This window comes from Oryctolagus cuniculus, chromosome 9 (assembly GCF_964237555.1).
Source record: "Oryctolagus cuniculus chromosome 9, mOryCun1.1, whole genome shotgun sequence".
In the NCBI taxonomy this organism is placed as follows: domain Eukaryota; kingdom Metazoa; phylum Chordata; class Mammalia; order Lagomorpha; family Leporidae; genus Oryctolagus; species Oryctolagus cuniculus.
Window position 1 is genome coordinate 135,146,575 of NC_091440.1, and position 26,556 is coordinate 135,173,130.

Here is a 26,556-nt window from a genome sequence, read left to right on the forward strand (position 1 = left end):
GACAGAGGGCACTGGGGTTTGGCCTGCCCAGACAGAGGGCACTGGGGTTGGGGCCAGACAGAGGCACTGGGGTTGAGCCCAGACAGAGGGCACTGGGGTTGGGGCCAGACAGAGGCACTGGGGTTGGGCCTGCCCAGACAGAGGCACTGGGGTTGGGCCTGCTTAGACAGAGGCACTGGGGTTGAGCCTAGACAGAGGGCGCTGGGGTTGGGCCTGCCCAGACAGAGGGCACTGGGGTTGGGGCCAGACAGAGGCACTGGGGTTGAGCCCAGACAGAGGGCACTGGGGTTGGGGCCAGACAGAGGCACTGGGGTTGAGCCCAGACAGAGGGCACTGGGGTTGGGGCCAGACAGAGGGCACTGGGGTTTGGCCTGCCCAGACAGAGGGCACTGGGGTTGGGGCCAGACAGAGGCACTGGGGTTGAGCCCAGACAGAGGGCACTGGGGTTGGGGCCAGACAGAGGCACTGGGGTTGGGCCTGCCCAGACAGAGGCACTGGGGTTGGGCCTGCTTAGACAGAGGCACTGGGGTTGAGCCTAGACAGAGGGCGCTGGGGTTGGGGCCAGACAGAGGGCACTGGGGTTGGGGCCAGACAGAGGGCACTGGGGTTTGGCCTGCCCAGACAGAGGCACTGGGGTTGGGCCTGCTTAGACAGAGGCACTGGGGTTGAGCCTAGACAGAGGGCACTGGGGTTGGGGCCAGACAGAGGGCACTGGGGTTGGGGCCAGACAGAGGCACTGGGGTTGAGCCTAGACAGAGGCACTGGGGTTGGGCCCAGACAGAGGGCGCTGGGGTTGGGCCCAGACAGAGGGAACTGGGGTTGGGCCTTCTCAGACAGAGGCACTGGGTTGGGCCTGCCCAGACAGAGGGCGCTGGGGTTGGGGCCAGACACAGGGAACTGGGGTTGAGCCCAGACAGAGGGCGCTGGGGTTGGGCCTTCCCAGACAGAGGCACTGGGGTTGGGCCTGCCCAGACAGAGGGCGCTGGGGTTGGGCCCAGAGGGCAGGGCCTTTGAAGCTAGACTTCATTCTGCTTGAGCAGCAGCAGGCAGGCAGTGCCCCTTCTTCTTGTTCTTTTATTTTTTTAAGATTGATTGATTGATTTGAAAGGTAGAGTACAGGGGTGGGGGGAGCAAGTGAGAGAGCAATCTTTCATCCACTGGTTCACTCCCCACATGGCTGCGATGGTCCAGGCTGTGCCAGGCTGAAGCCCGGAGGAGCCAGGACCCTCCTCTGGATCTACCCCACGGGTGGAGGGGCCCAAGGCCTGCGCTGTCTTCCACTGCTTTCCCAGGCCCCTGAGCAGAGAGCTGGATGAAGTGGAGCAGCCAGAGCTTGAACTGGCACCATATGGGATGCTGTTGCTGCGTGGGGACACCTAGCCTTCTATCCTATAGGGCTGGCCCCCAGAGTCCCTTCTAGATGGGTGTGCTGGGGGAGGTGCAGAATGACACAGGTGCCCTGATGAGGTGGGTGGGGTGTGCAGAGAGTCGTCTTGGTGAAGTTTACAGTGTGTTGCCTTAGCAACACACATTTCACTAGTCTTTGTCTGCATCCAGTGTCATCAGGCCTGGGGAGTTAGGCTCAGTGTTCCAACATCCTTGAGAGAAGAATGATCTTCACATTCTTTTAGAAATATTTATTTATTTGAAAGAGCTATGGAGAGAGAGAAAAAGAGAGAGAGAGAGATCTCCCATCCGATTGTTCATTCCCCACATGGCCACAATGCTTAGGCAGGGCCAGGCTGAAGCCGAAAATCAAGAGCATCTTCCAGGTCTCCCACATGGGGGCAGGGCCCAAGCACTTGGGCCACCTTTTGCTGCTTTTCCCAGGCCATTAGCAGGGAGCTGGATCAGAAGTGGAGCCGCTGGGACATGAACTGGCTCCAGTATGGGATGCTGGCATCACTGGCAATGGCTTTACCTGTTACACCACAAACCAGGTCCCGATCTTTGTATTTTCAACGACTGAAAAGCAGTCAGAAGTTTAGTGACCCCTGGAGAGGACCTGAAGTTTAATTGCCCATTGACGAAGCCCTGTTGGAACGCTGGCTTGTGTGCTGGCTGGTGGATGCTGTGGTTCTCTGTGGTTGCATGTGTGCTGTGACGCAGAGCTCAATGGTGGCAACAGGAAACACACCTGGAAATGCTTAAGATCTGTTCTTTACACAAAAGGTTGCCTGCTGCTGTTCTACATTATTTAATTTCCGATTTTGTGACACGATTGCACAGTGGCAAGTGGGTGATCCCTATAGTTCAGCTGGCCTTCGTGTTACCCTCATTGCTGAACAAGTGTTACGATCACATCCTCACAGCAGGTCGGCTGAACCGTGGTGTCACTTTCCATGGACAGCTGCGTGGCAGGTAGTGGGTCCCCAACAAATATGTTTTGGAGAGAGAGATAAATGGGCACGTGTAGCTGAAAGATATCGGCACTAAAAGAAGAATCCATTTCAGCCATTTACTTTTCCTCCTGGTTTGGTTGAAGCTGTAATTTTGAAGCCTTGCTTAATTTAGTAACATTTGTCTTGTCCCTGAAGCAGTCAATTGCCGTTAATTTGAAAACAATGCGTTTGTAGAGTTTGACTTAACTCAGCCAAATGTAACCCTAATTAGATGCATGCTGCTCGGGCTTATCGTGTTCCCAATTCACTTTTTATGCTTCCTCCGTGCCATGCAGGATTAAAAATATATGCAAATCTCTGACTGTTCACACTGAGAGACAGAAGCTCCTGCGATCTGTGATCATCTGTTTATACATAAAGAAACTGATTTGTAGAGAATCAATAATTAGATGGCCGTGGGCTATAAATCTGAGGTTTCTGCTGCACACTGGCCTTCTTCCGGGCCAGTCCAGGTTCTGAGTTTCTGCTGTCCGCGATTATTGATTATAATTATTTTTAAAGTTAATGACTCCCACAGGGCTTCTTTTGAGTGAGTCCGACATGCAAAAAACCTCTGGCCAAGTTAGCAAACAAATAAACTCATCTCATCAGGCAGGTTCTTTACCAGAGCCTTGTAAATTAGAATCCTGCCATCCCACGGTTCCATTAATCAAATCGCATCCGCATAATTTCATGTTACAGATGCAGCATGCGGCTTCAGGGCCAGAACCACTGCGACGGGCGTTGTAGGAACCTGACCGTGAGAAACTCCTGACGCGGTTCAGGGCAGACAGGTGTACCAGAAAAACATGCCTCAGAGATTAATGTTGAAATAGTACCTCGTTTCTTTGTGAAATTTCATAGCTCAGATGTAAGAGCATTTAAACAATGCAGATTATAGCTGTTTGCCATCTATGAAGTCAGTAGTGCAGTTCTGTAGAGTGACAGTGATGCTCTATTAATCCTCACGGATGTAAGATCTGCATTGTACCTGTGTTGTTTATAAAGCAGTGCAGAAGCTTTGAGCAAGACTTAGAAAATTAACATCTTAAGGGTCTTTAACTTAGTCCAAATATGACATTTTCCCCCCCAAGGAATACGTAAAAACTGACACTACTGTTTTCTATGAGCTCTAATGGTGTATGAACAACACAGCATGTGGGCCAGAGCTGTGGCGTAGCAGGTAAAGCCACTACATGCAGTGCTGGTATCCCACGAGTGCCCAGTTGAGTTCCAGCTACTCCTCTTCTTCTTCTCCTTCTCCTTCCTCCTTCCTCCTTCCTCCTTCCTCCTTCCTCCTTCCTCCTTCCTCCTTCCTCCTTCCTCCTTCCTCCTTCCTCCTTCCTCCTTCCTCCTTCCTCCTTCCTCCTTCCTCCTTCCTCCTTCCTCCTTCCTCCTTCCTCCTTCCTCCTTCCTCCTTCCTCCTTCCTCCTTCCTCCTTCCTCCTTCCTCCTTCCTCCTTCCTCCTTCCTCCTTCCTCCTTCCTCCTTCCTCCTTCCTCCTTCCTCCTTCCTCCTTCCTCCTTCCTCCTTCCTCCTTCTCCTTCTCCTTCACAGGCAGAGTGGACAGTGAGAGAGAGAAAGGTCTTCCTTTTTCCATTGGTTCACCCCACAATGGTCGTTGTGACCGGCATGCTGCGGCTGGCGCACTGCGCTGATCCAAAACCAGGAGCCAGGTGCTTCCTCCTGGTCTCCCATTGGGTGCAGGGCCCAAGGACTTGGGCCATCCTCCACTGCACTCCCGGGCCACAGCAGAGAGCTGGACAGGAAGAGGAGCAACCGGGACAGAATCCGGCACCCCATCTGGGACTAGAACCCCGGGTGCCGGCGCTGCAGGCGGAGGATTAGCCTAGTGAGCCGCAGCACTGGCCAAGCTACTCCACTTCTGATCCAGCTTCCCACTAGTGCACCTGGGAAAGCAGTAGAAGATGGCCCAGATCCTTGGGCCCCTGCACCCACATGGGAGACCTGGAAGAAGCTGTTGGTTCCTGGCTTCAGCCTGGCCCAGCCATGGTCATTGCAGCCATCTGGGGGGTGAACCAGTGGATGAAAGTCTTCTGTCTCTCTGCCTCTGTCTTCCCCACTCTGTAACTCCAGCTTTCAAACAAATAAAAAAATAAGTCACCGAGGAGTTCTGTGATACTGTTTTCTATTTCATGTCAATCTTTCTGTAGAAATATAATTATAGGTATTTTTAAGAAGTTTTCTTATAAACATAATAGTAAATATCATGTTTCCTTTTATTCCTCAGGGATTTTAAGAACATATAAATGACTCATTTAATATAATTAAGGAGAATATATAAAAGTACTTTCTAGGAAGTAAGGGAGAAAAATTGGAAATACACACAACTTTAGAAATAATTACATAACATGATTTCACATATAAACCTTTAAAGAGATTGAAATATTCCACCTTAGAGCTATAAAATAATTTGCACAACTTGCAGATGTGGACAAAAGTAAAATGAAAACTATCACTCAAACCAAGAATCAAACACAGTTTATAAGACAGTTCTGGAACTCATGAGAGCTTGCAGTTATTACAAAGTCTGTTTTGATTTTTCCCATGTCTTTGCTTTCAAACAATTATTTATACATACACACATATATACATAGATATGTATATAGGTATACACACATATATACACAGACATATACATATACACATGTATACACAGACACATACATACATATACACACAGATATATACACAGACACATATATCCACATATACTTGTATATACACAGATACAGATACATATACACACATATACAGACACATATGCATGAACACACATATATACAGACACATGTATACATAGACACACATATATATACACAGACCCATATATACGCATACACACATATATACACATATATATACTTGTATATGCACAGATACATAGATACATATACACAGACACATATGCATGAACACACATATATACAGACACATGTATACATAGACACACAGATATATACACAGACATATATAACATACACACATATACACACATACCTGTATATACACAGACACATATGCATGCATACACATATACATAGACACTTGTATACATAGACACACACACATATAAATCCAAACATGTGTCCCTAAATTTTGCATTATCTTCAGACTTCCTTCTGCACTTTGTTTTTCAGCCCTGTTGTTGTATGTGGCTATGCTTCTCCTGTTTTCCCTGTGATGTGCTATTCCACCGTGTGAGTATTCCACCAGGTGTTTATCCTGTTCTTGTTCTTTTTTTTTTCAATTTAAAAAAATATTTTTTGACAGGCAGAGTGGACAGTGAGAGAGAGAGAGAGAAAGGTCTTCCTTTTCCATTGGTTCACCCCCCAATGGCCACTGCGGCCGGCAAGCTGCGGCTGGCGCACCGCGCTGATCCGAAGCCAGGAGCCAGGTACTTCCTCCTGGTCTCCCATTGGGTGCAGGGCCCAAGCACTTGGGCCATCCTCCACTGTACTCCCTGGCCACAGCAGAGAGCTGGCCTGGAGGAGGAGCAACCGGGACAGAATCCGGCACCCCAACTGGGACTAGAACCCCGTGTTTTGGTGCCACAGGCGGAGGATTAGCCTAGTGAGCCACGGCGCCGGCCCCTGTTCTTGTTCTTACATGTAGACCATCTCCTGTCCTTCCTCTGGTTTCGAACATGCTGCTGCAAACATTCGTCCAAACCTCTGGCACACGTGTGATAGAATGAAGCCTAGAACTGCAAGATCATAGTTTATCCAGATGTTCAACTTTACCAGCGAGTGATGAGTTATCTTCGGAAATGGTTTTCCAGTGCAGTATCCCTGGCAGTTTTCCACTTGATCCACGTCCTCACCACTGTTTGGTGTTGTCATACTTCTCAGTCTGTGCCAGTGGTTGGGTATGACATGATGTCACTGTGCTCTTAATTTTCATTCCCATCATCACCTGTGAGAATGAACACCTTTTACATTTTTCTGGTAAAATGCCTCGTATCATGTGATTTACCCATTTCCCCCTTCCCACTATGTTGTCTTTTTCCTGTTAATTGTATTAAACTTGTTTTTCTACATAAAATTGTCCTTAAATACAACAGAAAAAAAAAACAGCAAACAACTAAAGACTCAACAGAGTTTCAAAACACTGTGTAAATTACCCAAATTCACGTGTTTATTTACTTAGATTGGTCCCCAACAGGAAAATGTCCAGCTCTGGTTTAACAGTGTGTTCATGGCAGAAAGCAGACTGCCGTGTGTACATGTGAATGGACGATAGTTATGCTTTTAAAGCCAGAACTAACAGTGATTCTTTATCCTAAAACCTTTAGATTCTAATCTGTTAGTAGAGTAAGCTGGGTACTCAGCTGATGCTGCTCTTTGGTTTTCTAATATTTGATCGGGGCTGGAGGCCTGTTTGAGTTCTGGCTCCTCTATTTCCAGTGCAGTGTTCTGCTAATATAAGCCCCAGGAGGCTGCAGATGATGGCTCTCGTCCCTGGGTCCTGGCCACCCGCCTGGTGACACAGCTTGAGTTCTGGGCTCCTGACTTCAGCCTTCCCAGCCCTTGCTTCTGAGGTCATTGGGGGAGTGATCCAAAGGATGGAAGATCTCTCTATCTCTATCTCTGTGCCTTTTGAATAAAAATGAAAACAAATACTTAAATACATTAAGATGCATTGTTTAATTATTATGTATATTGCACTTGCACTTTGAAAAGCTTTCTGATATCTGTGGCTTTATAAAGTTCATTGTTGGGCCAGTGCTATGGCATGGCGGGCGAAGCTGCCACCTGCAGTGCCAGCATCCCATATGGGCGCCAGTTCGAGACTTGGCAGCTCTACTTCTGATCCAGCTCTCTGCCATGTTCTGGGAAAGCAGTAGAAGATGGCCCAAGTCCTTGGGCCCCTGCACCCATGATGGTGACCTGGAAGAAGCTCCTGGCTCCTGGCTTTGGACCAGCTCAGCTCTGGCCATGGTGGCCATTTGGGGAGTGAACTAATGGATGGAAGACATCTCTCTCTCTCTCTCTCTCTCTCTCTCTGCCTCTGCCTTTCTGTAACTCTGCCTTTCAAATGAAATAAATAAATCTTTAAAAAAGAGTCATTATGGTGACTAATTTAGCCATTGTGCATATCTGCAGTATTTTCTAAGTGCTTCTCAGTCGTGTGTCATCATGCCACTGTCAGTATAACACAAAGTTGGTAGAAGAAGGTAATGAGTGTCGTTATTCTAATGATTGTATCTTAAACAACTTTAAAACCCGATTGTGCCCTCCAGGGCTGTGAGGCTGTGAGGCTGGGGCTGAGCCTGGATCTGGGCAGGAATTCTTCCTGTCTCTGCCTTAAACAGAGAGGAAAGGGTACCCTGGGGCGGGCTGATTTCTCTCTTCCCTCGTCTGCCTGGACTGGGTTCACAAGACCAGTCCTTCTCAGAGCTCCTCACCACCTCCCAGGCCCCCATGCCGATGCTGATCTGCTGGTTGACTTGGGATGATTACGTGGGAGTAACAGTGGCCGTGCTGGGTTCCATGCTGCCACTTCCTCTGTAACGCAGACCGCATCCCTGCTGGTGTCATCAGACATGTAAGCCAGCGCTCCCGGGTGTGTGGGAGGTCCTGTTCCATTCAGTTTCTGAAGAGGAAGGAGACTTCCTTAGGGGCTGGCCGAGACGTTTGTTCTGTGTGCCGTCTGTCTAAGCAGGGCCCCGAAAGCCACATGCAGCTCAGCTTGTGCCAAGGCCTCAGTGATAAGAAGTAAGTGTTCATTGAGTGTTGCCAGTGGAGAAAAGGAGGTTAATTTTATGCAGTTAGAACTCTCCGCCAGTAGGAAGCCCATGTTCTGTTAATTCAAGGTCTGGGTGCAGCCTTGACTTGAATGTGAAGACATGCCTCGTTTTATCACTTTTTGGAGACTACTGTTGGAGCTGAATATCTGTCCCCAAGACTTTACTGAAATTGCCCCAACCCTGATGCCTTTGATGTAGACATAAGCAGGGCCTCAGTCGTCTTCCTCTGCATTCGCTTTGGTCATCACAACTCAACTCCTCACTAAAGATTAACTCACTAAAGGAGTGGTCAGGCTGGGCCTGAAATCCCCAGGCCATGAGACTCAGTTCAGCCATGGTCTCTGCAGCAATATCCCAGTGCGAGACTGGATTCTGAGATGCCTCACAGGAACCCAGGCCCTGACCAAACAAAGAGGTAGCAGTCTACCAGCTGACCCCAGAGAGCCAGAGCCCTTTGTCCTCCCAGCTTCTTTAAGAAGGATGTGTTGGCACCGTGGCTCACTAGGCTAATCCTCCACCTGCAGCACCAGCACCCCGGGTTCTAGTCCCGGTTGGGGCGCTGGTTCTGTCCCGGTTGCTTCTCTTCCAGGCCAGCTCTCTGCTGTGGCCCGGGAGTGCAGTGGAGGATGGCCCAAGTGCTTGGGCCCTGCACCTGCATAGGAGACCAGGAGGAAGCACCTGGCTCCTGGCTTCGGATCAGCGCAGCACGCCGGCCGTAGCAGCCATTTGTGGGGTGAACCAACGGAAGGAAGACCTTTCTCTCTGTCTCTCTCTCACTAACTCTGTCAAATAAAAAAAATATTTAAAAAAAAGAAGGACATGTTGGCTGACCCCTCACTGACTGATCCGAGGAAGATCATGAACACTGGTCCAGCCAGGAACCTGCACACAAGCTGCACACAAGCTGCTCAATCCTGACTTTGAGACTCACCGCCCTTAACGGCTCGGGAAGTCCAGGAACTGAGCCGCAGCTGCCCAAGTCCGCTCTTTGTGTCACAAACTAGGCTCCATCTTTGCCCTACCTCTGGTGTGGGTGATTGGCTGGGTACATGCTGGGCATGCAGACTTGGGTTTCATTTCCTGTAATCAGCTAAAGCTCACGTGACAGGGACTTTGTCTCCCTTGTCTACCATACCACCTAGCCTGATGCTGTCTCTCTGCCGTGGAATCGTTAAAGCATCGCTAGGGCGTGCTGAGTCCCGTACAGAGCTGAGCCATGCAGCTGGCCTCTGGAAGCCTGCCACAAGTTGTCATGAACTCGTGCCCGAGGATCGTGATGGTGAAGCCGTACTCACTTCCATGGCCTGACTCACGGCCACCTTGTCACCGGTGGCTCCATCTGAGTCTGCCAGGAGTCGGTCCCAGCAGTGTGGGATGCAGACTGAGAAAGACACGTTTAGGGGAAGGCACGGGGGCGTTGTCTCCCGTGGACAGTAGCTTGTTTGACTTTAGCCCTTGTGTGTTACATCCTTCAATCTGTACTCCTTTGAAATTCTTTTAACTGCTTTTCTCCCTGGCAGAAATGATCTTATCCCCATCTAACAGTCAAAAAATGTGCCAAAACACTGTCCCTTCTGTCCCCGTCAGGACAGGAGAGAAAGAGAAGAAACAAAGCAGGGCTGCTTTTAAAGTTGTAACTTTTTGTTAAATCATATTTGCTGAAGATGGAGGGAGAGAAAGAGGAAGGAGGGCGGAGGGGAAGGGGTGGAGGAGTCGCAGGGAAGCAGAAGGGAGGGGAGAGAATGGGGAACAGTGTGGGGTTGTAAATGGAATGTGTTTTTCTCCTAAATTTAGCAAGGTTTCCTGCTGTAAGTCATCTAAGGACAGTTGACTAGCCGTGATCCGTTCTAACAAAGAAAGCTAACAAAATTGGAAGCGGATGCAGGTCTCTGCCATAGCTTTTATTTTGGTAGGATATCGGGTGTTCACAATGCATGGCTCAGGGAGTCTTGGCTGTTGCTTCCAGTTCCTGTGTTGGCTCTGTTCTCCATCCTGGAGCTAGGCTGGTCCCGTGCTCTGGCTTCAGCTCCATTTCCATGCAGATCCAGGCCTGCTTGACTTTCTCTGTTTCTGGCCCAAATCCCAAACAAAAATCTGTGTAGAGAGATCAGAGACTCTGATGGTTAAGAGCCATGTGCAAGCAGCTGGGCTGTGTGTTGGATTTTGGTACCTTCTTTTACTGTCAAACAGAATACTGAAGCCAAATGTTTAAAAATAGTTTTCACTTTCTGTGGTGTAAGGCATGCCCACAGCACAGGTGGCCCAACACCCCTCACGGCGATGGAGCAGCTGCCAGCATTGCTCCCCCAGGGCCGTTTCCTAAGGGCGGCCGTTCTGTCCCATATAGATTATTTATAGCATTATGATTTTATGTGTCATGTTGATTGCAGAAGATCCTGATGCCAATTTTCTCCCCAAGGCATCACAGCTCTGCTGCCATCCTAGTGCTCCTTGCTTCTGTTGATGCTGTATAATCAGAACATTTGGTGGCAAGTTACATCCATTTGTGTTACTATGTCTGCAAACCTCAGTCGTTCAGTCGCAATTGGAACCAACCTTCTATATTACTCCATAAAACACCCTTTGGGGCCGGTGCCACTGCTCACTAGGCTAATCCTCTGCCTGTGGCGCCGGCACACCGGGTTCTAGTCCTGGTTGGGGCACCGGATTCTGTCCCGGTTGCTCCTCTTCCAGTCCAGTTCTCTGCTGTGGCTGGGGAGTGCAGTGGAGGATGGCCCAAGTCCTTGGGTCCTGCACCCACATGGGAGACCAGGAGAAGTACCTGGCTCCTGGCTTCGGATCGACGTGGTGGGCCAGCTGCAGCAGCCATTGCGGGGTGAACCAATGGAAAAGGAAGACCTTTCTCTCTGTCTACTCTGCCTGTCAAAAAAACTAAAAAACAAAAAACCCTTCGGTACGCTAATTGCTTTACGGCTTTTTGCACAGAAAATATGCTGTCCTTGTCTGGGTGTGCCATAGACGTGTGGAGCACCTAGGCTGCTTCCACAGAACCTGCAGTGTTTGTCCTTTCTGTCACGGTGGTTTTTATGCTGGTGACGTCATGAGCATGCAACACACAGAGATGTTTCGCTCTGTGAACAACCTGTACTTGCTTTGGTTAAAAGCATGCTGCAGGAACTCTGACCTTGTAAAACAGCCGTTCTCAAACTTTTTCATGTTAGAACTCCTGTGCATTCTTAAGGTTTGTGGAGGGTCCCAAAGATCTGCTTTGGGAAATTTGGAAAGCACAAATGTACACGAGTGTTCCACGAGCCTGGGGCACGATGGTGTTGCCATGTACCAGCTTGCTTCTGGAAGAGCCTCCAGCCCCTTGTGGAGTCGAATGAAGCACAGCCTAGTTCTGTTATCAGCATTGCTCTGGTGTTGCAGAACTAAGAGAGTCTTGGTATCTCCCAGGTCCACCGCCCACATTTTAGGAACCCTTGTGTAACATGTGCAATAGACGTTCAAAGTTTGCTACTAGGATTTTTTAATACAATATGCAAACATACTTGTTTATGTGCATAAAATACTTTATGCATAAAGTACTTATTTCCTAGTACTATATCTTTCATATTATTTTATAACAATAAAATCAAATTATTTATGTGTTAGCTTTAAAGTAGAATCATGTTAATGTAATTGGAGACTACCACTGACAGCTTACCTGGAAGTTGTCATTTATATGCGGATTCCTATTTATGTTGATTTAAACTGTTACAGCTATAGAATGTAATACTAATAACAGTTTCTAGAGTTTTCCAGTTGGAGCTAAATTATAAGTTGTAAATGTTTCAAGTCAGTTAATTTTGAGAGCTTTAATTGTCTTATCAATAACATGGAAATACTTTGTGTTTCAGCCCCACAGATTTTTTTATGCCTTTATGTATAAAATGTATGCATGTACAATGTATGACAGTGTATGTTAGGAAATAAAATCACTGTGAATTAAAAAAAGAAATATCTGTAGAGAAGCTGGATGCTTCCAGTGTGCTTTAAAAAAAGATTTATTTTACCTATTTGAAAGGCAGAGTTATACAGAGAGAGGGAGAGACAGAGAGAGAGAGAGATCTTCCATCCTCCGGTTCACTTGTCAAATGGCTGCAGCAGTCTGGTATGGGGCCAAGCCCAGACCAAGAGCCTGTAACTCTGCCGGGATCTCCCACACAGGTGGCAGGGGCTCAAGTACTTGGTATGGGCCAAGCCCAGACCAAGAGCCTATAACTCTGCCGGCATCTCCCACACAGGTGGTAGGGGCTCAAGTACGTGGGTCATCCTCCACTGCTTTCCCATGCCATTATCAGAGGGTTGGATGGGAAGTGGAGCAGCCGGGACTTGAACCAGCATTCTTTTGAGATGCCTTGTTGTAGGTGGCAGCCCAGTCCTCTTGGCCACAGCGCCAGTCCCTGCAGTGTGCTTCCACAGATGTTTTTCCTTTGATTTCCCCAGTAATGCTGTGAGATGATGACTGTGTAATTTTATGGGCAGGAAAAAATTGTATTTCTGCAAATTAAATGATTGACTCTGGGGGCTCAGCTAGGAACATTAAACTCAGAGCGTCTCATTTCAGGACTGCGGTTTTCTTCATTATTGCACGTGTCCCCTCATACTTGTCAGCCTAAACATTCTCCATGAAGCTGGGTTAGCTGAGTAAATCTAGTCCCTTCCTGGCCTCTGGTGCTGATGCTGATGGGTGAGCCTTCACTGACTCACACCGAAACGATGCGTTTGGTTCCAGGGTAACCTGAAGACTGGGGGATCCTTCTCAGGTAGCTTCTGGCTGGCCCTGCCCAAACTGAACTGGACTCGCAGAAAGGGGCTGGCACCACTCTCGGGTCCTGGCTGCTGGCACATTCTTGGCAGGCCTTCTGCAGGCCAAATTGTTGCCCCCAGCACTGGACAGAAATGGCCAACAGCAAGCAGCAAAAATATCAAAAAACACGTCCCCGGGAGCAGGCTCCGAGCGTGCACTCGCTGCAGGGCTGCACTCTCTGTACCGTCTTTGAGCTATAACCTTTGGGCAAATCAAAGGGACAGCCCCAGTGCTCCCTGAAAGTCAAAGACCAGGCCTTTCCCTGTGGCTGCTCAGGCCTTTGATTCCTCAAGTATTGAACATGAAGGGAATGTGGGTCCCAGGTGCAAGGAAGCGCTGTCACTGTGCTGATGCCCACTGGAGGAACGGCAAGCAGGGCAGGTCATGGCGGGGCACGGCGAGCTCTTTGGCAGACTTCTTTGCCTTTTCCCTGAGCTCAGTGCAGGGAAACATCTGACTGCTTTATTGCGATAAAGTGGTTGCATTGTCTTCTAGAATTTTTTATTTAAATAAGGGGACCAGATTTGACGTATTTCATATGTGCATATTTAAGAGCTTATTGATCCTACTACCCACCCTACTTTCCCTCCCGGTCTTGCTCTCACCCTCCCTCCTCCTTCCTTCCTTATTTTTTTTTTTAACTTTTACACTGACATACTTTCAGTTTATTTTATAACCACAAGCTTAACTCTCCAGCAAATAAAGAATTCAGCAAGTAGTAAGTAGAAAAACTACCATTACTCAAGAGTAGAGACAAGGGCTAAAAACAATAATCAAATCTCAAAATGTCAATTTTGCTCATACACATTATATTTTTGGTGCTCTCTGTGTTAATTACCACAAATAAGGGAAAGCATATGATATCTGTGTTTTTGGGACTGACTTATTTCACTAAGCACAATGGTTTTCAGGTGCATCCATTTTGTTGCAAAAGACAAGACTGCATTCTTTCTTATGGCTGAATGGTATTCCATAGTGCATATAGTGCACATTTTCTTTATCCAGTCTTCAGTTGATGGGCATTTGGGTTGATGCCGTATCTTAGGTATTGTGAATTGAGCTGCAATAAACATGGGGGTACAGATAACTCTTTCAGATGCTGATTTCATTTCCCTTGGGTAAATTCCCAGGAGTGGGATGGCAGGGTCATACGGTAGGTCTATATTCAGATTTTTGAGATTTTCCGTATTGTCTTCCATAGTGGCTTTTCCAGTTTATATTCCCATCAACAGTGGATTAAGGTACCTTTTCCCCCCACATCCTCACCAGCATTTATTGTTTGTTGATTTCTGTATGTAAGCCATTCTAACTGGGGTAACGTGAAGCCTCACTGTGGCTTTGATTTGCATTTCCCTGATGGCTAGTGATCCTGAGCATTTTTTCATGTGTCTACTGGCCGTTTGAATTTTCTCTTTTGAAAAATACTGTTCACATCCTTTGCTCATTTCTTAACTGGATTGTTTGTTTTGTTGTTGAATTTCTTGAGCTCTTTGTAGATTGTAGATATTAATCCTTTATCAGTTTCATAGTTGGAAAATATTTTCTCCTATTCTGTTGGTCGCCGCTTCACTTCACTGAGTGTTTCCTTTGCAGTAGCTTCTTAACTTGATATAATCCTGTTTGTCTAGTCTTGCTTTGATTGAATGTGCTTCTGGGTTCTTTTCCAAGAAGTATTTGTCTATTTCAATGTTTTGCAGAGTCTCCCCAATGTTCCCCTCTAGTTATTTGACAGTGTCAAGTCATAGATTTAGATCCTTGATCCATTTTGAGTTGATTTTTGTATAAGGTATAAGGTAGGGGTCTTGTTTATTACTTCTGTTCATAGAGATCCCAATTTTCCTGTCACCGTTTGTTGAAGGGACTATCCTTTCTACAGGTATTGATTTTAGCTCCTTGTCAAAGAGCAGTTTGTTGTAGATGCGTGAATTGATTTCTGGAGTTTCTGTTGTGTTCCATTGGTCTGTCCATCTGGCTTTGTGTTTTGATGCTAACTGCCTTGTAGTACATCTTGAAATCTGGTATTGTGATGCTTCTAGCTTTTTTTTTATTGTGTAAGGTTGCTTTGGCTATTTGGGGGTCTCTTGTGTTTCCAAATGAATTGTAGCATTGATTTTTCTAGATCTGGGAAGAAAGTTGTTGGAATTTTGCTTGAGATCACATTGAATCTGTGAAGTGCTTTCTGTAGTCTGGACATTTTGATGATACTAATTCTATTTTCTGCCTACAGAAATACACCTCAGCAACAAAGAAACCTACAGACTGAAAGTGAAAGTATAGAAAAGATATTTCATGCTAATGGAAAGCAAAAAATGGCAGGTATAGCCATCCTAATATCTGACAAAATAGACATAAAATAATGGGATTTAATCTGTTTTAAAGACCTTTCCAACAAAGAAAAGACCAGGACTGAATGGCTTCACTGTTGAGTTCTACCAAACTTTTGAAAACCTAATTCCAATTCTTGAATTGTTCAAAACAATTGAAAGGGAGGGAATCCTTCCCAACTCCTTCTGTGAGGTCAGCATCACCTTAATTCCAAAACCAGAAAAGATGCAACAAAGAGAAGTATAGACCAATAGCCCTGATGAACACAGATGTGGAAATCCTCAACAAAATACAAGTTAATCAAATCCAACAACACATCAGAAAGATCATTACCTGGACCAAGTGAGCTTTAGCCCTGGAGTGAAGGAATGGGCCAACATATGTTATCTACAAATACAGGAAAAGAGAGTGTGCCCGTTTGCTGATTCCCTCTCCAAATGTCTACAGCAGCCAGGGTTAGGTGGGAGTGAATTTGGGAGTCAGGAACTCAATCCTAAATCCAGGTCTCCCATATCGGTGTTATCACCTGCTGCCTCACAAGAGCTGTACTAGCAGGAAATGGAACTCAGGAGCTGGAGACAGGTGTCAGATGCAGGGATTCAGATGTGTGAGCTCCCTAACCAGTATCTTAACCACTAGACCAGATGCCTGCCCCAACAGATATATTTTTTAAAGATTGATTTATTTATTTGAAAGTCAGCATTACACACAGAGAGGGAGAGACACACAGAGGGTGATTTTTCCATTTGCTAATTAACTCCCCAGAAGTCTTCAATGGCCAGCACTGTGCCAGGCTGAAGCAAGGAGCCAGGAGTTTCATCTGGGTCTTCCATGTGTGTGGCAGGGATCAACTGCTTGGTCCATCTTCCACTGATTTTCCCTGCCATTAATAAGAAGCTGGTATGGAAGTGGAGCAGCTGGGACTTGAATTGGTGCCCATACGTGATGCTGGCATCACAGGCAGAGGCTTAACCTGCTATGCCATAGCCAGCCCCTTTTTATTATTATTTGAAGTTTATGTATTTATGGGGTACTGTGTGGTAATTTGAAGCTTGTATATAAAATGTCATTAACTATTTAGGTTACTTAGCATTCCCATCTCAAACATTTAAAAAATTGTGATTAATACTTAATAGTTGTATGTATTTGTGGCATATGTTGTAATATTTCAAAAATGTACACAGTGTATACTGATCACTTCAGGACAGTTACTGTTTATTCTCTTCATCCTCCATGTTTGGAGTCTTCTGGCTTCATTATTTATTTATATTTCCCCCACCCCCAAGAAACCCTTTATTTAAGGATTACAGACTTCATGCATTTCATAAGTACAGTTTTAGGAATATAGTGATTCTTCCCACCGTACCCACCCTCCCACCTACTCTCCCACACCTTCTCTTCTCTCTTTCATTCCCAGTCCCATTAAATGGATCCACTAAGATCCATTTTCAATTAACTTTATACCCGGAAGACCAACTCTATACTAAGTAAAGAGTTCAACAATTTGCACACACACACACACACAAAAAAAACAAAAACAAAAATAAAACAAAAAAACTGTTACTCAACAGTCATGAAAAGGGCTGTTCAAAGTCATTGCATTTTTTTTCTTTTTCTTTTTTTTTTTAGAAAATTAATTAACTTTAAAGAAGCACCCAAGAATGATACATTTTTGTGAGTGCTTAGACATAATTATAGTACAAGTATTTGAGGACAGAGGTCCTCCATAGGAAGTTAGTGCACAGTGACTCCTGTTGTTAATTTAACAATTAACACTCTTATGTATGATGTCAGTTATCACCCTAGGCTCTTGACATGAGCTGCCAAGACTATGGATGCCTTTTGAATCCACAAACTCTGTCAGTATTTAGATACGGCCATAAACAAAGTAGACACTCTCTCCTCCCTTCAGAGAAAGGTACCTCCTTTTTTGATGACCACCTCTTTCCACTGGGGTCTCACCTACTGAGTGATGTCCTTAATGTAGGACATTTTTTTTTTTTTTTGCCATGGTGTCTTGGCTTTCCATGCCTGAAATGCTCTCATGGGCTTTTCCGTCAGACCAGTATGCCTTAAGGGCTGATTCTGAGGTCAGAGTGCTATTTAAAGTGATTGTCATTCTATGAGTCTACTGTGTGTCCCATCTTTTATTTACTGATAAAATATTTTATGGGTTATTCTAGACTGTAGAACAGTGAGCTTACTCCTATCTGACCAGGTTTGGGTACCTACAATCCAACCTGTTCCTTTCCCCCTTCATTGTACCCTCCCCCACATCTAGCAATCACTATTCTTAATTCAGATCTACTTAATGTCTTGCCCAATTTCCACGTATGAGAGTGAGCATGCACTACTTGTCTTTCTGGGTTAGATTTATTTCACTTAAATGGCGACCTTCAGTTCCATCCATTTTGCTTCAAGTGATAAGGATGTTTTTTATGGCTGAATAGTATTCTGTGTGTGTGTGTGTGTGTGTGTGTGTGTGTGTGTATACCAATTTTTTTTTTACCCATCCATCTGTTGATGGACATCTGGGTTGACTGCTTACCTTAGCTCCTGTGAATAGTGCTGCAATGAACATGGGAGTTGAGACAACTCTTTGAAGTGCCGAGTTCAGTTCCTTTGAATGTATTCATGGATGTGGGAGAGCTGGATCAGATGGAAGATCTGTTTTTAGTTTTTGAGGGAACATCAAGCTGTTCTCCATAAAGGTTGTTCTGATTTATATTCCTACCACCAGCGTGTGAGTCCCTTTTCTACACACCCTCACCAGAGTTTGTTATTTTCTGTCCTTTTGATAATCGTTGTTCTGACTGGGGTGAGAAGATATCATTGTGGTTTTGATGAGCATTTCCCTGGTGGCTCATTACAAGCCTACTTCAGAAAGTTCAAAGAAAATCCATGTTACAAAAGCAATACATGGACTTCTAATTTTTTTACACCAAAATAAACTTACCTTTTAATTCCATTTTTTCACAGACTTTTTGAAGTCCCTGCATATGTGCATGCAGTACTTCTTGATCTTGTGTGTACGTGTCATTTTTGTTTTTATGGGGAATAGGCATCAGTGCATGCTGACATAGTCCATTGCCTCTGTATGTTAAGGTAGGTACTGCAGTCGATCAGGTGACTGCTTTGAAGTATGTCCTAAGAGGAAGACCTCAAGACTTTTTTGCTGACAGAATGGGTATGATGTCTCTTGCTTGGCTGCTGACACAGCACTCATTCCTTAGGAGAACAAATGCTATAGGTTGGTCTCCCGATGGGAAGGCTGCTGAGTTTTGCCATTTAATCAAATAGAGTACACAGAGTAATTTGTACAATGTCAGACTTCAAAAACAATTTATAACGATAATGTTTCTATTTACAGCAAGCCACTAAGGAAGGGACAATAAAATGCCAAGTCTGACAATGTTCACTGATTGATATTAAGGTCAGAACGGGCAACCTCTCTATTCTAAGCATTGCAAACTCTGCTGGCACAATAGCAAGCAGAATACAATCGACTTTGCATTCTTTTCAGCATGCAAGACCTTGCAAAAGACAGTCGTATTTGCCCAAGAGAAGCTGGAGTGCAGAAACAGAAACAATCGAAAACTGCATGCTTCCAGGGTTTTTTTCCCCCTGTTAGTCACGAAAGAGTTTTGCTAAACCTAGTGCAGTCATCAGTATTTATTTATGCTGCGTTGTAACCAGCTGTTGGCAACAGTAGCTGTTCATTGTGAGCACTACACCCATATTTTCTGGTGACGGAGAGAAAGCCAGAGAAGATTAATTATGAGCCTTGGGATTTGCAGAATTGACAAAGGGAAAAGTGTAACCTTCCCAGTGACAGGACAAGGCACTCAGCTCAGCGCCCAATCTGGGAATGTGAATTAGCTTGCTGGCAGAGCAGGTTAGGCGGGTGGTAGTGAAGAATCGGATCCCTGTGGGCCACTTCTGTAGGCAGCGAGGTAACACAGACCTGGGTGTAGGTGTGAGCCACCCTCTCAGCAGGGTGAGGGGGGATTGTAAATTCTTGTGCAGGCATCCCCCACTGTCTGGATTCTGCACATGCTGATGAGGTCCTGGGATTTCTGAGTCTCTTTGTCACTCACGCCCTCTTCCAGGGCATTGCTGTGAGAAAACAAAGCAGTGAGCGGATCCATGCCCAGCACAGGGTCTCAGCTCCCAACCAGGACCCCGAGCCTTGAACCCATGGCTGTCCTGAGTGCTGTGCCTGCAGCAGCTTGCCTGGGCCATGGAGGGAGGCTAAGCTGCTTGGGAGCTGGCTTCTGTAGATGACGGAAACATGCAGAGGCATCAAGTTAGCCTCGTCCCTGGGGTGGAGGGACCCTGTGTCAGAATCCCTGTGTGGAGGCCAAGCCGCAGGATCAACATCAGCAAAGCCACCGACAGAAGAGGAGCCCAGGGAGGCTCTGCACGAGCTCCTCCTCCTTCCTCTCCCTCTGCCAGGGAGAGCCCTCACAGCAGGCTGAGCCCCGGTGCACATGGAGTGCACACTGTGACCAGAGTGCGCTCTGCAACCACCGTGCCCACTAATGCCACACGGAAGCCCCGGGACAGAATAGCCTCAAAGTCTAGGATGAGGACAGCTGCCCTGAGCTAGTTGGAGCAGGAGCCTGGGGCAAGGCCTTTCTCTTGAGGCAGGAGTTTTGAAGCTGCTGTCAGAGGGATGTCTGGGCTCTGGAGGGGGCAGGAGGAGGGCACGTGTTTCAGAGGGGAGGAGAGGGGACTGTGGCAGGTCGAGGTGCGTGGTGGGTAGGCCTCTGGCTCTGCAAGAATGCTGGTGCGGCTTGGGGCTGGGTTAGGCTGAGCTGCACTTTTCTGAAGCAAGAATAGCACACCCGGATCATTCCTGTCATTCACATTAAATTGTATCTTCTCAGCTCCCCAAAGTATAAAGCCAAGGATCCCTTCTCACTTTGGAATCTCCATTCGCTATGACTTCCGTCAGTCCTATTTTTATAGTTAATTACTGTAATTATGTTTTTAGATTTATGATGTAGTTTATGTGTTTTTTCCGTATCATCTCATTCAATTCTCACAATCAATATAAACAAGAATTGCCGTGTCCAGAAGCCTTCTCAAGGAAGGTGGAGGGCATTCCCAAACCTACTGTTGGATTTCGGACCAATTTTGAGTTTTACAGTGAAAAGCAAAACCCAGATCATGTTTGCTTTCTCAGCAACCACGGAAGGTTCCATTTCCCGCTGCCCTCCTGTATTTATGGGAGGCTATCAATGAATTCATCATCTCTTTGTTATTGACTGGTGTTGCCTAGATCGTTTAAGACGTGCCATTAACGCCTTACCTTTTCCTGGGTGCTACGAAGGGGCAGAACTTCTGAGGGACTTGGAGCTGCAGCCGCAGGAGAGTGGATGCTGCCCGCAGACAGCAGCCTGCCGCATGGGGCTCCCTCACATCTGGTTTCCTCCTTTGAGAGGGGTGGGCTGCGCCGGGCTTGGCAAGGCTGTTTCAGGGAAGGGGTGGCTTGGGGATGTGAATTTAGTAGCAGAGCTTCTCCAACTACTGGCTCCTTGTGAATGGAGAGTCAAGCAGAATGAAAAGCGGAGTTTGGATGGCTGTCCTTCCGTGTCAGCCGGGGTGTTGGATGGCCCTTGTTTGATCCATGACTGTAATAAAGCGTCACCATTTAGTTACGGAAAGGTACCTTTAAAATTAATATTGTACCTAGGCTTGGCTCCATTTAAAGGGCTAGAGAAAGGGAAGGGGCTCTTGAAACACCCAGTACCCATTAGCTCCAGCGATGGAACATAAATCGTCCTGAGCCGTGGGTGTCTGCCCAGTGCTGAGCTCTGTGTGGCATGTGTCGACATCAGACTCGGGATACGTGTTCTTTGACTGCACGGCTTGCACTTAGCGGTAGGGCAGGAGTGAGTGGAATGAATTTGAGGCTGAATCTAGCCCTTTGGAAATATGCTCACACTTTCCCCAGGAGCCTGTATTTATTAATAATGATGGATCCTACATTTTTATTTTGGCTGCCTTTCTGATGATTTAGGAAGCCCCAGAAGGAGTGATGAAGGGAATGCATTAGTGAAAAGTATTAAAAAATTGTCTTTGACGTCTCCAGCACCAGGAACAAGTACAGATGGCTGATGAAAGAGCATGAGTCAGTCCACAGGAAGAGTCCCTTTTAATCTTGTCTTTCATGTTCAGTGTTTAATTCTTCCCGTTCCTGTTAGGCAGATACATCCAGAATTTGATGACTGCTAAGTTCTGTCTGTCTTGTGGGCACCCATGTTGATATTTCTCAAAGCGTACTCATTGTCAATTAGTAACTGGCGTGAGATAGGGAAATAACACATGCATGTGTGAATGGGGGCAGTTGACTGAGGAGAAAAGAAATGAAAATTTCATAAGATTCTTCTCTGTGCTAGGCATTCTGATAGACACTGCACTTAATTTACAAACAACTAGTAAATGCTATTTGTCTGAAAGTGTGGGCCATTGTTTCATATCTGTGTGGCACTGTGGCTTCACACAGATAATGTGCTTTCAACAAGAGTCGTTAACTGAGTTGTTCCCGTGCTGGTCAGCTTTATTTGCCGGGCATGGGATCAGGGCAAAAATATAGAGAAGGACTTCAAAAGGTTTATAGAAAATGTACATTTTGAAAATAGGCTTTTAGCATCGTTTTTGCTCCAAGATGTTCGTCTTTTAATTCCATTGTCCTGTGGAATTTTGACACGCCCTCACCCGCTGTGCAGACACTGAAGAGGGCCACTCTGTGTGAGCATTTCCTGTGAGTGACAGACTTGCGCTGTCCCCTGCCCACGCTGCTGAGACGTCAACACCAGTTACCATTCTCATTTGTGTTTTGCAGGTTCTCTTTTAATTGCTTTTTTCCTTTGGATTTTTGTGTGCAGATCCTCAAAACACAGTTTTCAGGCAAAAGCATCAAGAAAAATCAGCAAACTCATTCCCGAGTAGGCTTTGAAAGTCTTCTTGCAGGGAGTTCCTGTTGGGAGTGCATTTGAATAAGGGGGTAGGTGGTCTGCAGATAGAAATGTGAAATCTGATGTGATCACTGGGAAACGAGCATGAAGGTGGAGGAGCAACAGAAATTATTTATTAGAAGCTGAACGCAGTGGAGGCTGGACAGCGAGTATGCATCTGTAAGAAGTGCAAAGGAAAATGAGGGTAGGACTTTGTACTCAGGGGCAGCTGGGCAGGAACACCGCTGGGAGGTACAGCAGAGAGGAGAAAGGCTCAGTCAAGGCTGCCCCTTGTTTCTGGTGTAGGCGTTCATCATCAGGACTCCCAGACGGCGGCCAGGTCTTCACCAGTGGTCACCCGCGAATGTCACCAGGTGTAAGTAAAGTGATGTGGAGTGGTCAGAATGAAAGCAGCTGGAATCTGGGTGCTCATCCCAATGACTCTGGAAATGAGAAATCCAGGGTGGGCCTCATAAGCTGCCAGTAGAATGAGTTAGAGCAGAGATGGCTGGAGCCAGCTTTTGCATGGACGGCTCTGGGGTCTGCAGGCTCTGTAGTAACTGCACTGAATCTTAATGAACACACTTGAAAACAGTCAGCACTGCAAACCTAGGAAGGGGTGAGTTGGCTTCCGTCAGTCCATATCTGTGCGTTGAATGCCTTCCAGGTGCCAGACACAGGGCATGCCGGTGAGCGTGGCAGACAGCGTCCCTGTGCCTGCCCAGGTCTTGCAGCCATAGAGCGTGCCAGGGCGCCATGTGAATGAGCGCCATCCAGCAGAGGCTGCCAGTGACTTCTCTCCATTCCCAGAACACAGGTCCTTTGAAGAGAGAGGCAGCAGGTGATTCGGTCTGTTCTTACTGAGGAACTGGACCATTTAGCTAATGTCTCTTTTTCTCTGACCCATTGCTAACATGGTAAGTTTCTGACTGTGATTTGGGTTCCCAGATGTGTCTGGCTGTTGGGAAAGAAACAAACAAAGCAAAAGGACTGTTATATGAATGGCTGTTGGCACAGTGTCTTACCTGAGTCCATGGTGAGGCCATTTCTGGGGGGTGGATCCCCTGTCTGGGGCCTTTTCCTGTGACTGTGACAAAATACCACAGGCCCAGCAAGCTCCAGGAAATAAAGCCTTCTCCACTCAAGGTGCTGGAGGCCAGGAGGCCCAAGGTCAGGGCTGCAGGTGGTGAGGGTCTTCTTGTTGGTAGGATGCTCCACAGGGTCCTTGCTGGTGCAGAGCATCACATAATGAGAGGGGAATATCCATGACCTGAATCCTGACCACCTTTGTCACAGACTCCTCTCAGGATAACCCATGGACCTATCAGTCCACTAGTCCAGGACTGAATTCACGACCCCCAAGATCCCCACCACTCAGAGAGGTGAGGACCCTGGTGCTACCTCTCAATACCTCACACAGGGGGCGAAGTCTCACCACGTGCCTCAGTGGGGCCACAAAGCCGCAATTCCTTCTGGTTTCGTGAGCCTTGCCCGCAGGTCACGGAGCCATGCTGTCATCACGCATCATTTCTGGTTTCGTTCTAGGACTTCTGTGAGGCGTGAGTCCTATCCAGTTAGTCTTCTTGATGACGTTGTACGTGGATCCGAGACATACTTCTCCTGTTTAAAAAAGATAGGTATTGGCCGGCACTGTGGCTCACTTGGCTAATCCTCTACCTGCGGCACTGGCACCCCAGGTTCTAGTCCTGGTTGGGGCACCGGATTCTGTCCCGGTTGCTCCTCTTCCAGTCCAGCTCTCTGCTGTGGCCTGGGAAGGAGGATGGCCCAGGTCCTTGGGCCTGCACCCGCATGGGAGACCAGGAGGAAGCACCTGGCTCCTGGCTTCGGATCGGCGCAGCGTGCCGGTCGCAGCAGCCACTTAGGGGGTGAACCAATGGAAAAAGGAAGACCTTTCTCTATATCTCTCTCTCACTGTCTAACTCTGCCTGTCAAAAAAAGGATAGGGATTTATTTATTTGAAAGGCAGAGTTATGGAGAGAGAGAGGCACAGAGAGTGCTTCCATCTGCTGGTTTACTCCGTAAGTGGCCGCAATGGCTAGGGCTGGGCCAGATGGAAGCCAGGAGCTGGGGCTTCACCCAGGTTCCTGCGTGGGTGGCTCTTGGAGCTGCGGTAGACGAGATGTGCTCCTCTGTCCTGGTTTCCTGAGAGCTGTGTGTGGGGTTGTTCCACGACCTCCTCCCTTCCTGGTGTCTGCTGCCACAGGTGTGGCGGGCACAGGGCAGGCTCATTATCCACGGGTGTCTTTCGACTGTTCAGGGGACGGTGCCGTCGCCTGATGTGTTTATTTGCTGCTGACATGTGGTCTTGTTTATCTGCCTGAAGGTCTGCTGTTATTTGGATCCTAATGAAGCCAACCTCAGGCTGTCTTTGAAGAGACGAGGCTGCCTGAAGTTGTTTCCCCCTTTCTGGAGGGATCTTAAGTGGAGCAGCAGCTCATTATCGTTTAGCCAAATCAGTCTCTTCTTGATATCAGCATTTTTCTTTTCTTCCCAGTTTTGAAAATCTTTCAGCCCCAAATCCTTTAATAGATGCCTGGCTGGTGAGTAACGCTCTATTTTTATCACTGTCATTTGGAGAGCTCGGTGATACTTCACTCTGCGTGCCACCGTGGTCTTGGTCAAAGAGATCGATATTAACGGCAGACCTTTCTCATCTGCGTTTTCCACTGTTGCATTGTGCTTTGCCGTTGCTACAGTGAGTGTCTGAGGGTGGTTACGGAGCTCCAGTTTGGGAGGCCTGGGATATGGTGCTGGCGCCTGCTCAGCTCTCACAGGACCCTGTGCAGTCACATGGGGATGGTGTCTTGGTGGAAATATGTCCAAGAGGAAGAGGCTCATGGTGAGGAGACGGCAAGCCAGGGAGCAGACAGGTGCTGGGCGTGCTCTTTCATTAGAGCCCTTGCAAGCAAACTGAATGGGAGGGGTTCCCGTGAGAACCAGCTAAACCCCTCCCACAGGCAGAACTCCCACCAGGCCCCACATCCCTAGCCTCCATCACAGGACCCCTTGAGGGACAGACCCCGTCCAAAGCACCACGTCTTCCCAAACAGAAAGGAAGTGCAGGTAGTGAACACTTCCCGAGGGCAGTGAAGCCCTTGGGTACGTGACTGTTCATTTATTCAGGTACGTGAGAGACAGCCACACAGTCGGGTGTCTGCACCTTGAGAACAGCTTGTGCTTGTGTTTTTTAACTTTTGGTTTAGCAGCAGAACTCGGTTTTTGGGTAACATGTGGAGAACCTGATAGGGTTAACATAGAATTAGAGATACTCTCTACATGACGCCTGGGTGGACAGGTGAGCTGGGTGGAATCTTGACTCGAAGCCCTGAAACAGGAACCACAGGTCAAGCGTCATTGTTGAAAAGGAGAGTGATGGGGAAAGAGAACAGCATTTTGCCGCGTGTGTGCAGAGAAGAGCACTGAGCCGTCCGCCCGGACAGCATGGGCCTCGGCATCACGGCACCTGGGTGGTTGATCAAGCCACGGCAGAGCTACAGGGTTGAGAATGCTGACCTGAGGCTGTGCTAATGTGGGTGCTGCTCACAGATCACAGGAGAACAGGTGGCTCTCAGGGGGTGTTTAAAATTGAATGGGAAGCTGAGCGATTCCTCCTGAGCAGTGCAGGGAGTCTGGAGCAGCAGGACTCCAAGACAGCGTCTCGTTCAGCTCCTCACCCTCTGCGCTGGGCCAGACACACTGCTCCGTGCCTGATGGTATGTGGCGCACTGAAAATAATGCTGAGGCTGGAAACGAGGGCTATTTCACGTCCCATAAACAGGCCAGATGGGAGCCACCAGCCTTCTATTACTGCTATGTGGGACAGTGATGCATGGGGACTGTATGTGGAGAAAAACTGGGATCTGTTCCTTGCAGTTTCAGTACTGGCCGTTTTTCTCCCTCTGAGCACTGCTAGGAGAGAGTGTGAAATATATATAAATATCTATGCAAGCAGAGACCCATAAATTCCATTTAAACATCCTAATTGTCTCTTAGATTTACTGCACACATTAATGCTTACTACTTCATATCATGGGGCTATTTCATGCCAGCTTCATTCTATTTATAGCTAAGGCTTCCTCCCGGCCAGGTACCACTGTGCTTCCCCCATCAGAGCACAATGCTGGATGATACCAGGCTCACATCCTGCCCGTTCTCAGCAACGTCCCGGAGCTGGGCTCCTGCTTGGCCTCGTCTTTGTCCCTCGTCACCACCGTAAAACGTCTGGAGAGAGCAGTTTCTCTCTCAGCATTTACTTCTCAGCTCGATGCAGTTTTTCTTCTTGGCC

General features: G+C 47.3%; 1 protein-coding gene across 6 annotated transcripts in view; it reads left to right on the forward strand.

Annotated features, from left to right (window-relative positions):
* TMEM117 (transmembrane protein 117) overlaps window positions 1–26,556 on the forward strand; it is a 477,223-nt gene that overhangs the window by 185,414 nt on the left and 265,253 nt on the right. Inside the window, exon 1 of one of the 6 annotated variants that reach the window (XM_070049712.1) lies at window positions 5,547–5,601. The exons of the other annotated variants lie outside the window; for them this stretch is intronic. Coding sequence (XP_069905813.1) covers window positions 5,585–5,601 — 17 coding nt within the window. The 5' untranslated portion in view covers window positions 5,547–5,584. Of the gene's footprint in view, window positions 1–5,546; window positions 5,602–26,556 lie in introns of those variants that run through there. 6 annotated transcript variants of the gene reach the window in all.